Consider the following 12,618-nt stretch of genomic DNA (forward strand, 5'->3'; position numbering starts at 1 on the left):
CGCGCCCTAGACAAGTATTTGACTAAAAGACACCGAAAAGAGCACGCCACGTACTATTAAGTGGCTTTCCCTCTTGGACGATAGTTTGATGTTTATAAATTTCAATAGATTCTCTCATTTTACGAGAGACAGTAAACTTATCGTTTGCTAAAAAGGTAGCATCGTTCCATTTAATGCGATGATCATAAGTCCATGCATGGTGAGCTACTGCAGACTTATCCAGTTTACCTTTCTCGCAGTTCGTCTTATGTTCTTTAAGACGTATTGAGAGATTTCTACCGGTCTCTCCAATGTAAACCAAACCACATTCACATGGAATGCGGTACACACCAGGTTTCTGTTGTTCATCGACGCCATCCTTGTGTGTGTAAAGAGCGCGAAACAATTTGTTATTGCTAGAATGGTAAACTTGTATTCCAACTTCTTTTAAAATCCTAACGATTTTATATGAAGCTGGGCCAATATATGGTAAACAGACAGAGGATAGATATTCCGTGTCTTGCCTCTGTCTTTGCTGTTCATTCATAGCATGTTCTATGAATTTCTTAGGATAACCATTCATGTGCAGAACATCCTTCAAATGCTTTAACTCTGAGTCAATGCTATTTGAATCACAAATTGTTTTGGCACGGTTGATTAATGTTTTGCATACTGATCTTTTAATGCTAGGATGGTGAAATGAACTATAATTCAGATATCTGTCAGTGTGTGTTGGTTTTCTATAAACTTTATGGCCCAAAGTCCCGTTCTCTTTTACATCAAATAAGATATCTAAGAAAGATATAGAGTTATCTTTCTGTATTTCTAATGTGAATTTAATTGAAGGGTGTATACTATTAATGTGATCTAAAAATTTATTCAAATTTTCTAAACCATGCGACCAACTACTTAATGTGTCATCTACATATCTAAACCAGAAACCAGGTTTTAAACATGCTGTAGCTATAGCTTTCTTTTCAAATTCTTCCATGAATAAATTAGCCATAACTGGTGATAAGGGACTACCCATAGGAGCACCATGAGTTTGCTCGTAGTATTTCTCCCGCCACTGAAAACTAGTTGTATTCAGGCACAATTTCAGTAGTTCATATATACTCTCAGGAGAAAGGCTAGTCCTTTTAGAGAGGGTATCATCTGAAAGCAGCCTGTCTTTCGCAATGTTACACGCCTCATCTACTGGTACATTAGTAAATAAACTAACTACGTCGAAACTGACAAGAATTTCATTTTTACCTAATCTAACATCTTGCATATTCGTAACAAATTCTTTAGAATTAACTACATGATGTTCAGTTTGACCAACAACTGGTTTTAAAATTCTAGCAAGATATTTAGCTAAATTATAAGTCGGTGAACCTTGGGATGCAACTATAGGCCTAAGAGGTACACCTGATTTATGTATTTTGGGTAAACCATAAAATTTTGGGCACACACTACATGAAGGTCTCAAATAATCATGAAGGTTTTGAGACAAAATACCTGATTTCCTAAGTTCAGATAGTTTAGAACATACTTTACGTTCAATATTGGCTGTAGGATCACGTTTTAGCTCTTTATATGTTGGAGTTTCAAGAAGAGCATGGATTTTACTTTCGTACTCTGCACGATTTAATAAAACCGTAGCATTACCCTTATCAGCCTTTAAAATATGTATAGACTTATCTGCCCTTAGGTTCCTCACTGCATCCTTCTGCTCCTTGGAAAGATTAGACTTGGGTAAAGTTGTACGTCGCAAGACCTCAGTTACTTTAACACGAATGTTGGATGCTATATCATCTCTGAGATGATTCAACTTTGGTTCCAGATGTTGAACGATTTCTTCTTTAGGAATCTTGTGTGGTACAACAGCGAAATTTAAACCCAATGCCAAGACTTCTTCTTCAACCGGCATAAGTTTTCGCGCACTTTGGTTAACAACAGTGCGTCTTAGAGTGTCAACAGCCAAATCTTCTTGTCTTCTTTTATCTTTTGATCTTTCGGACGTCAATCTTGTGTATTTGGCGATCTGTGTTGAGCGAGCTTTATTAAAGGTACGCGTAAAAGAAGCATCTATCATTCTTTTTGCAACAGCAAAATGTTCTTCTTCAAAAGTTAACCAAAGTTCTTCTGTAAGAGTAGCGATGTTGTCATCCACTCCGCTTAGTTGTTTACGCGTCCAAGCAATTCTTTCTCGTAACAGTGCCAACTCGGCTTTCTTCAAGATTTTGCCTGCATGCTTAGTATGGAAACAATTAAACATACGCAAACCTTTCGGAACAACTTCGTTGTCTCGACACCTTTTCAGGAAGGTTAAGTTGTTGATTAATCTTGAGCGTTGTTGTGAAAGCCGGTCAAGTCGTTTAAATGATTTATGAAAATACTCTCCATAGAGTTCTGTAATAATTTTCTTGTATGATTGCATGGCGACTTTAGTAATTATAATAACTTGTAGGTACACCACGTAAGTATTAAATACTGCAAAGCTTTCGGTCCGTTAACCCGGACCTTCATCAGTGCAATTACTTGAATACACGTTTGCGCGTCACTTAAATATCATGTTAGTCGTGATTAGTTTGCTCGCGCTATTAATTAAACGGTTTCATTTAATTAAGTTCTAATTAATGCGCGCGCCCTAGACAAGTATTTGACTAAGAGACACCGAAAAGAGCACGCCACGTACTATTAAGTGGCTTTCCCTCTTGGACGATAGTTTGATGTTTATAAATTTCAATAGATTCTCTCATTTTACGAGAGACAGTAAACTTATCGTTTGCTAAAAGGTAGCATCGTTCCATTTAATGCGATGATCATAAGTCCATGCATGGTGAGCTACTGCAGACTTATCCAGTTTACCTTTCTCGCAGTTCGTCTTATGTTCTTTAAGACGTATTGAGAGATTTCTACCGGTCTCTCCAATGTAAACCAAACCACATTCACATGGAATGCGGTACACACCAGGTTTCTGTTGTTCATCGACGCCATCCTTGTGTGTGTAAAGAGCGCGAAACAATTTGTTATTGCTAGAATGGTAAACTTGTATTCCAACTTCTTTTAAAATCCTAACGATTTTATATGAAGCTGGGCCAATATATGGTAAACAGACAGAGGATAGATATTCCGTGTCTTGCCTCTGTCTTTGCTGTTCATTCATAGCATGTTCTATGAATTTCTTAGGATAACCATTCATGTGCAGAAACATCTTCAAATGCTTTAACTCTGAGTCAATGCTATTTGAATCACAAATTGTTTTGGCACGGTTGATTAATGTTTTGCATACTGATCTTTTAATGCTAGGATGGTGAAATGAACTATAATTCAGATATCTGTCAGTGTGTGTTGGTTTTCTATAAACTTTATGGCCCAAAGTCCCGTTCTCTTTTACATCAAATAAGATATCTAAGAAAGATATAGAGTTATCTTTCTGTATTTCTAATGTGAATTTAATTGAAGGGTGTATACTATTAATGTGATCTAAAAATTTATTCAAATTTTCTAAACCATGCGACCAACTACTTAATGTGTCATCTACATATCTAAACCAGAAACCAGGTTTTAAACATGCTGTAGCTATAGCTTTCTTTTCAAATTCTTCCATGAATAAATTAGCCATAACTGGTGATAAGGGACTACCCATAGGAGCACCATGAGTTTGCTCGTAGTATTTCTCCCGCCACTGAAAACTAGTTGTATTCAGGCACAATTTCAGTAGTTCATATATACTCTCAGGAGAAAGGCTAGTCCTTTTAGAGAGGGTATCATCTGAAAGCAGCCTGTCTTTCGCAATGTTACACGCCTCATCTACTGGTACATTAGTAAATACTAACTACGTCGAAACTGACAAGAATTTCATTTTTACCTAATCTAACATCTTGCATATTCGTAACAAATTCTTTAGAATTAACTACATGATGTTCAGTTTGACCAACAACTGGTTTTAAAATTCTAGCAAGATATTTAGCTAAATTATAAGTCGGTGAACCTTGGGATGCAACTATAGGCCTAAGAGGTACACCTGATTTATGTATTTTGGGTAAACCATAAAATTTTGGGCACACACTACATGAAGGTCTCAAATAATCATGAAGGTTTTGAGACAAAATACCTGATTTCCTAAGTTCAGATAGTTTAGAACATACTTTACGTTCAATATTGGCTGTAGGATCACGTTTTAGCTCTTTATATGTTGGAGTTTCAAGAAGAGCATGGATTTTACTTTCGTACTCTGCACGATTTAATAAAACCGTAGCATTACCCTTATCAGCCTTTAAAATATGTATAGACTTATCTGCCCTTAGGTTCCTCACTGCATCCTTCTGCTCCTTGGAAAGATTAGACTTGGGTAAAGTTGTACGTCGCAAGACCTCAGTTACTTTAACACGAATGTTGGATGCTATATCATCTCTGAGATGATTCAACTTTGGTTCCAGATGTTGAACGATTTCTTCTTTAGGAATCTTGTGTGGTACAACAGCGAAATTTAAACCCAATGCCAAGACTTCTTCTTCAACCGGCATAAGTTTTCGCGCACTTTGGTTAACAACAGTGCGTCTTAGAGTGTCAACAGCCAAATCTTCTTGTCTTCTTTTATCTTTTGATCTTTCGGACGTCAATCTTGTGTATTTGGCGATCTGTGTTGAGCGAGCTTTATTAAAGGTACGCGTAAAAGAAGCATCTATCATTCTTTTTGCAACAGCAAAATGTTCTTCTTCAAAAGTTAACCAAAGTTCTTCTGTAAGAGTAGCGATGTTGTCATCCACTCCGCTTAGTTGTTTACGCGTCCAAGCAATTCTTTCTCGTAACAGTGCCAACTCGGCTTTCTTCAAGATTTTGCCTGCATGCTTAGTATGGAAACAATTAAACATACGCAAACCTTTCGGAACAACTTCGTTGTCTCGACACCTTTTCAGGAAGGTTAAGTTGTTGATTAATCTTGAGCGTTGTTGTGAAAGCCGGTCAAGTCGTTTAAATGATTTATGAAAATACTCTCCATAGAGTTCTGTAATAATTTTCTTGTATGATTGCATGGCGACTTTAGTAATTATAATAACTTGTAGGTACACCACGTAAGTATTAAATACTGCAAAGCTTTCGGTCCGTTAACCCGGACCTTCATCAGTGCAATTACTTGAATACACGTTTGCGCGTCACTTAAATATCATGTTAGTCGTGATTAGTTTGCTCGCGCTATTAATTAAACGGTTTCATTTAATTAAGTTCTAATTAATGCGCGCGCCCTAGACAAGTATTTGACTAAGAGACACCGAAAAGAGCACGCCACGTACTATTAAGTGGCTTTCCCTCTTGGACGATAGTTTGATGTTTATAAATTTCAATAGATTCTCTCATTTTACGAGAGACAGTAAACTTATCGTTTGCTAAAAAGGTAGCATCGTTCCATTTAATGCGATGATCATAAGTCCATGCATGGTGAGCTACTGCAGACTTATCCAGTTTACCTTTCTCGCAGTTCGTCTTATGTTCTTTAAGACGTATTGAGAGATTTCTACCGGTCTCTCCAATGTAAACCAAACCACATTCACATGGAATGCGGTACACACCAGGTTTCTGTTGTTCATCGACGCCATCCTTGTGTGTGTAAAGAGCGCGAAACAATTTGTTATTGCTAGAATGGTAAACTTGTATTCCAACTTCTTTTAAAATCCTAACGATTTTAAACTTATGCCGGTTGAAGAAGAAGTCTTGGCATTGGGTTTAAATTTCGCTGTTGTACCACACAAGATTCCTAAAGAAGAAATCGTTCAACATCTGGAACCAAAGTTGAATCATCTCAGAGATGATATAGCATCCAACATTCGTGTTAAAGTAACTGAGGTCTTGCGACGTACAACTTTACCCAAGTCTAATCTTTCCAAGGAGCAGAAGGATGCAGTGAGGAACCTAAGGGCAGATAAGTCTATACATATTTTAAAGGCTGATAAGGGTAATGCTACGGTTTTATTAAATCGTGCAGAGTACGAAAGTAAAATCCATGCTCTTCTTGAAACTCCAACATATAAAGAGCTAAAACGTGATCCTACAGCCAATATTGAACGTAAAGTATGTTCTAAACTATCTGAACTTAGGAAATCAGGTATTTTGTCTCAAAACCTTCATGATTATTTGAGACCTTCATGTAGTGTTGTGCCCAAAATTTTATGGTTTACCCAAAATACATAAATCAGGTGTACCTCTTAGGCCTATAGTTGCATCCCAAGGTTCACCGACTTATAATTTAGCTAAATATCTTGCTAGAATTTTAAAACCAGTTGTTGGTCAAACTGAACATCATGTAGTTAATTCTAAAGAATTTGTTACGAATATGCAAGATGTTAGATTAGGTAAAAATGAAATTCTTGTCAGTTTCGACGTAGTTAGTTTATTTACTAATGTACCAGTAGATGAGGCGTGTAACATTGCGAAAGACAGGCTGCTTTCAGATGATACCCTCTCTAAAAGGACTAGCCTTTCTCCTGAGAGTATATATGAACTACTGAAATTGTGCCTGAATACAACTAGTTTTCAGTGGCGGGAGAAATACTACGAGCAAACTCATGGTGCTCCTATGGGTAGTCCCTTATCACCAGTTATGGCTAATTTATTCATGGAAGAATTTGAAAAGAAAGCTATAGCTACAGCATGTTTAAAACCTGGTTTCTGGTTTAGATATGTAGATGACACATTAAGTAGTTGGTCGCATGGTTTAGAAAATTTGAATAAATTTTTAGATCACATTAATAGTATACACCCTTCAATTAAATTCACATTAGAAATACAGAAAGATAACTCTATATCTTTCTTAGATATCTTATTTGATGTAAAAGAGAACGGGACTTTGGGCCATAAAGTTTATAGAAAACCAACACACACTGACAGATATCTGAATTATAGTTCATTTCACCATCCTAGCATTAAAAGATCAGTATGCAAAACATTAATCAACCGTGCCAAAACAATTTGTGATTCAAATAGCATTGACTCAGAGTTAAAGCATTTGAAGGATGTTCTGCACATGAATGGTTATCCTAAGAAATTCATAGAACATGCTATGAATGAACAGCAAAGACAGAGGCAAGACACGGAATATCTATCCTCTGTCTGTTTACCATATATTGGCCCAGCTTCATATAAAATCGTTAGGATTTTAAAAGAAGTTGGAATACAAGTTTACCATTCTAGCAATAACAAATTGTTTCGCGCTCTTTACACACACAAGGATGGCGTCGATGAACAACAGAAACCTGGTGTGTACCGCATTCCATGTGAATGTGGTTTGGTTTACATTGGAGAGACCGGTAGAAATCTCTCAATACGTCTTAAAGAACATAAGACGAACTGCGAGAAAGGTAACTGGATAAGTCTGCAGTAGCTCACCATGCATGGACTTATGATCATCGCATTAAATGGAACGATGCTACCATTTTAGCAAACGATAAGTTTACTGTCTCTCGTAAAATGAGAGAATCTATTGAAATTTATAAACATCAAACTATCGTCCAAGAGGGAAAGCCACTTAATAGTACGTGGCGTGCTCTTTTCGGTGTCTCTTAGTCAAATACTTGTCTAGGGCGCGCGCATTAATTAGAACTTAATTAAATGAAACCGTTTAATTAATAGCGCGAGCAAACTAATCACGACTAACATGATATTTAAGTGACGCGCAAACGTGTATTCAAGTAATTGCACTGATGAAGGTCCGGGTTAACGGACCGAAAGCTTTGCAGTATTTAATACTTACGTGGTGTACCTACAAGTTATTATAATTACTAAAGTCGCCATGCAATCATACAAGAAAATTAAGTGAATACTTGCCATTATTCCAGTCTCTGTGCCCTTATCAATCCTTATCATGGTGGCAATCCTTTTCTTCTCATAAAGGTACTCTAAATACCACCTTCCAATTCTTCCTTCAATGTGTCATTGTCTTTCCAATGATCGTTCTGTATTCTGGTCGCCATATTGCCTCTTTGTCTCTAGGATACTTGGTGTGTATATGTATTAATCCCTGTGCAGCGCATGCTGCATAAATAGCTAAGGGGAAATTACTATTCGGATACCTTATTAATTTGTTGTGGCCATCCATCGAGTGATCAAAATTTGTACCTTTTGTCATGTAGTTGCTTTTAGGTCTTCTCTCCCATTGTGCATTTGGGTTATGCGCTTCACAGGATATCCTGGTCAACATCAAACATGATTGCATGCACTAAATTGCGCTTGTTTTGTTGTACATCGCTCTGTACCCCATTACTAATTTTGTTCCCCATTTGCCCACATATACATAACGTCCTATTTTTTTCTCTAGTTTGTTCAATTCAGACAATTGTTACAAATTAACTTATAACTATATAAGAACTACAATATGGTTCCAATTACCTATGTCAAAATATAAAATAAACATTGTGATCCCCCTATAGGGAACAGAGAGAGCGCCACCAAGCTCGCCATATTGTTTAGTTCTAGTGTAACAATTGAATCAATCTCAAACGTGTAACCAGAAAACAGTCCCCCTTATTTATTCACACACCCCTAACACACTTACTAACAAACACAACGATCACTACTTAAATGGAACTATTACTCACAAAGGATAACCTTCATTTTTAAGAAGTCCCATTCAACTCCACAAATCGAAGCAACCTGACCGAAAACCCTACAGAAAACCCAACCGACCCCCAGAATATGTTGATTGATAACCCTGACAACACAATCCCCATCCTTGACACTAACCCATGCCCAATCCAACCCAACCCCCCACCCTCACCTGACATGTCTGACGAACAGATAGATGAATTTTTACGGACTGATGACAGAGACATAACAGACTTGGACACCTCCCTTATTTTTGGCCACAAATTGATCATATCAGGAAACTGATTCAATAATAGAAGGTTTACATAAAGAAAAACAAAAACTTTTAAACAGAGAAGACAAAAACCCAGAGACAAACAACACACCCCAAATCACAACTAACCCCCAAATCACAACCAACAGCACACCACACAATGACCAACCACAATCCATACCACCACACCTCCTGGAAACACTCCGCATTATCAGCACACAGAAAACCAAATTATCGAAACTCAAATGCACACTTGACGAACTGGAAGAACACAAAAAAGCACAGACACTACCCCCTGGAATAGAAATCACACACAAAAGCAAACACTACCTGAACAAAGACCTACGACAAAGATGGGAGGACATGAATGCCTCACAAGAACTACTGACTGTAACCATTGACTGTCACAAACAGGAAATAACAAACACAGAGTTTAAAATACAACATAAATCTGCACAAATCAACAACAAATGTGACACAACGACTGCCAACAACATACTACAACAGACAGACGCCATTGCAACCAAATACACAAAACAAGCCTGTCTAGCACCATCCCACAATCGCAACATAAAACTTAAACGACTTAACAACACAAATACGACCAGAATCACTCCAACAACCTCCTCACATAGGAACCATACGAACAACCAGCCAACCAACTAACAAACCCACACACACACCGACCAACAGACACAAACCAAAACCCCATGCAAACCCACACCCCACACCACCACAAACCCGAACAACTAGCACAACAACAGTAACAAAAACACCACAACTTCGAATACCAACCCACTATCAACAACCTAATAACAACAGACACCGAACCCATCAACCAAACAACAATGAGCAACAATCAACACCTCACATAAACATTCCATCTCACTTGAACTACAACACGCAACAACAAATCCTGGATTTTCTAAGACCCAACAAACACACACACCACAAATAACAAAAAAACAACTAAACCTCAACACAGATACAAACAATTACAACAAACGAAACATCCTAAAATATTTGAAAACACAAAGGAACACAAATAACAGACACAAAAGTAAAAATAAACTACATAAAAAACTCAAATATAACTCCCAACACAATACTATTGTCAACCTCTCTAACAAACCCATCTCACATGAAGCACAAAAAAACCTGTCGAAAGGTCTTACCTTTGTCCCGACACCCAAATACACACCATACAAGACCATTTATGACTCTTTTCTGAAATATAAAAAAAGCATGTACAGTAAATATTTCTTCAGAAACAAAAAGGAAACTAAAAAACATCCATTTAAACTACCCAGTAACTTCACAGCACCAAACCCCAACAACAGCAACCTGTTAGGATACATATCAAATGTACTCTACGATCTCAAAACTGAATTTGGAACACAAAAACAAACTACAAAAACCAACATATCCTCACAAAGCCTCAAAACCATCCATGATCTGAAAAAGGATGATAATATAATAATCAAACCAGCAGACAAAGGAGGAGCCATTGTGATATGGCCAATGGAAGATTATCTCACTGAGGCATATAGACAACTTTATAATGAGAAACACTACCAGAAACTAACACATGACCCGACCCCTGAAATTTTAACTGAAAGCAAAACCCTAGCACACAAACTCCACAAATCTAAGGCCATTGACAAAACAACATTTAAATTTCTCACAACTGACAATCAAGCCAGGACACCACAACTATACCTTTTCCCCAAAATACACAAAACTAACATTCCAGGTCGACCTATTATCTCCGGTTGTGGTGAACCAAACCAACAGTCCAAGCTTTCTGAATATGCTGACCATCTACTCAAACCACTCCTACAACACATACCATCATATGTCCAGGACATTGCAGACTTTCTATGCCGGATATTTGCTCAGAATAACACCCTATCAGACAAGTTCATACTTATTACTATTGACGTAAGAAGTCTCTATACCAACATACCTAATGATCAAGGCATCCAAGCCTGTATAGACATGTTGAAAGAAATCAACACAATTACCCCTGAAATGGAGAAACTAGTTCATGATATCCTATCCCTTGTACTTAAGAACGCCTTTGCTTTTAACAACGAACACTTCCTACAAATTCACGGCACTGCTATGGGATCACCAATGGCACCTATCTATGCAAACATATTCATGGCAGCACTTGAACAGGAGCTCCTCCAACAAGCTCCTGAAAATCTTATACCTGTTGAATGGATAAGATTTATAGATGACATATTTGCAATCTGGACACATAGCACTGACAAACTGGAAAAATTCCTTAAATACATCAACAATTTCCATCCTACCATCAAATTTGACTTCTTCTCTGAGGAATGTGTCAACTTCCTTGACACAACTATCTACAAAAACAAAAACAACAAACTGGAATCAGACCTGTACATTAAACCAACTGACAAAACCCTTCTACTACACAAAAGCTCATTTCACCCCACCACATGCAAGAATGCAGTCATCTACAGTCAGGCACTACGATACAGACACATTATTACAGACAACAACAAATTACAACAACGACTAAGCCCACACTGAGGAGTCTATGGCAAGAACCTCCAATTGTAGCCTACGAACGTAATACTAACCTGAGAGACACACTTACCACAGCAAAACTTAATACCAGACACAACACTAACCAAACATAATAGCATCCCATAACCCAAATCACAGAGATACAAAAAAATTTTAACCACTCCCAATTGACATTGTGTCTGAATACCACCTTGAAAACACCAGAGTGGATATAACAAACCAAAGAACTTACTCGGACACACTGGGTTACAAGTGAGAACATGCAAGAACCAACACATGACAAGCAAACCCCTGTGGCACTCTCCTGTGAAAACAACAAAACTACATGACCTTAACCAATCACATCAAATCTGGCATCCTGGACATCCTGCTGACATAAGTATACAATATTTTTTTAAAAAAATACTTGTCCTTAGCAGAATTAAGCCATAAATGTGACCAGATGCCCAAACAAAACCTAAATGTTCAACCACACGGATTAAATACACTTCAAATCAAACCACATGAACATGGTCACGGGAAACATGGTCACGTCCAACAATAAGGATTGTAATATAATGTAATATAATGTACAGTCCATATGTTGTATATATACAATAACCAATGATATCTATATACCTACAACCTTACACTCACAATTATATGCACGGTTTACAAACTGATTATAAAACTTCTAAATACATACAAACCTTAATTAAAAACCTTAACTAGCTTAAATTGATCACCCTAGTCACAATTGAAACCCTCACGGTTGACACATCGCCGAAAATCGACCCACGAAAGTTTTTAGGACCCGGGATATTTTACTACCCACAGATGACGATATTGCATTGTAATTCCTCACCAAAGTCCAAAACAACTCGACCATACTTGTATTAACTCATGACTACGGTGATAAAATGAAACTTGAACAATAATAACCAACCATACAACATGAAGTACAACGTACGAACAAAACACAATTAAACCTCGATGTCCACACACAACCATAATTGACACGTAAAGCCCCACTATCCCCCACACAGACTTTGACAACTGACCCCAGTGATATAACATACTTACGCATTTTATGCACACACATGTAATCCCTGACCTTTTTTCGATCAAGCTTCTTGAACGGATACAAGCTCTGCTGTTAAGCAATTTTTTCACAATTTCTGATAAAATTCCACGCAGTTTCACAACAACTTTAATTATTAAGATGGCTCATCACGATGGTTTATCCAAGTACAACAACAACT

At 37.4% G+C, this 12,618-nt stretch overlaps 2 protein-coding genes across 2 annotated transcripts; both read right to left on the reverse strand.

The window, feature by feature from the left end:
* Positions 1-753: 753 nt before the first annotated feature.
* Positions 754-2,401, reverse strand: LOC114518724. The gene is made up of 2 exons (XM_028538724.1): positions 905-2,401; positions 754-771 (listed from the first exon to the last, which is right to left on the reverse strand). The coding sequence occupies exons 1-2, from the start codon at positions 2,399-2,401 to the stop codon at positions 754-756; spliced, it is 1,515 nt and encodes a 504-aa protein (XP_028394525.1).
* Positions 2,402-3,788: 1,387 nt separating this feature from the next.
* LOC114518725 lies at positions 3,789-5,003 on the reverse strand. Its single transcript, XM_028538725.1, has one exon. The coding sequence runs from the start codon at positions 5,001-5,003 to the stop codon at positions 3,789-3,791; it is 1,215 nt and encodes a 404-aa protein (XP_028394526.1).
* Between the last annotated feature and the right edge of the window lie 7,615 nt (positions 5,004-12,618).

This window comes from Dendronephthya gigantea, unplaced genomic scaffold (genome assembly GCF_004324835.1).
Source record: "Dendronephthya gigantea isolate DGI-Jeju-01 unplaced genomic scaffold, DenGig_1.0 000011F, whole genome shotgun sequence".
NCBI classification, from domain to species: domain Eukaryota; kingdom Metazoa; phylum Cnidaria; class Anthozoa; order Malacalcyonacea; family Nephtheidae; genus Dendronephthya; species Dendronephthya gigantea.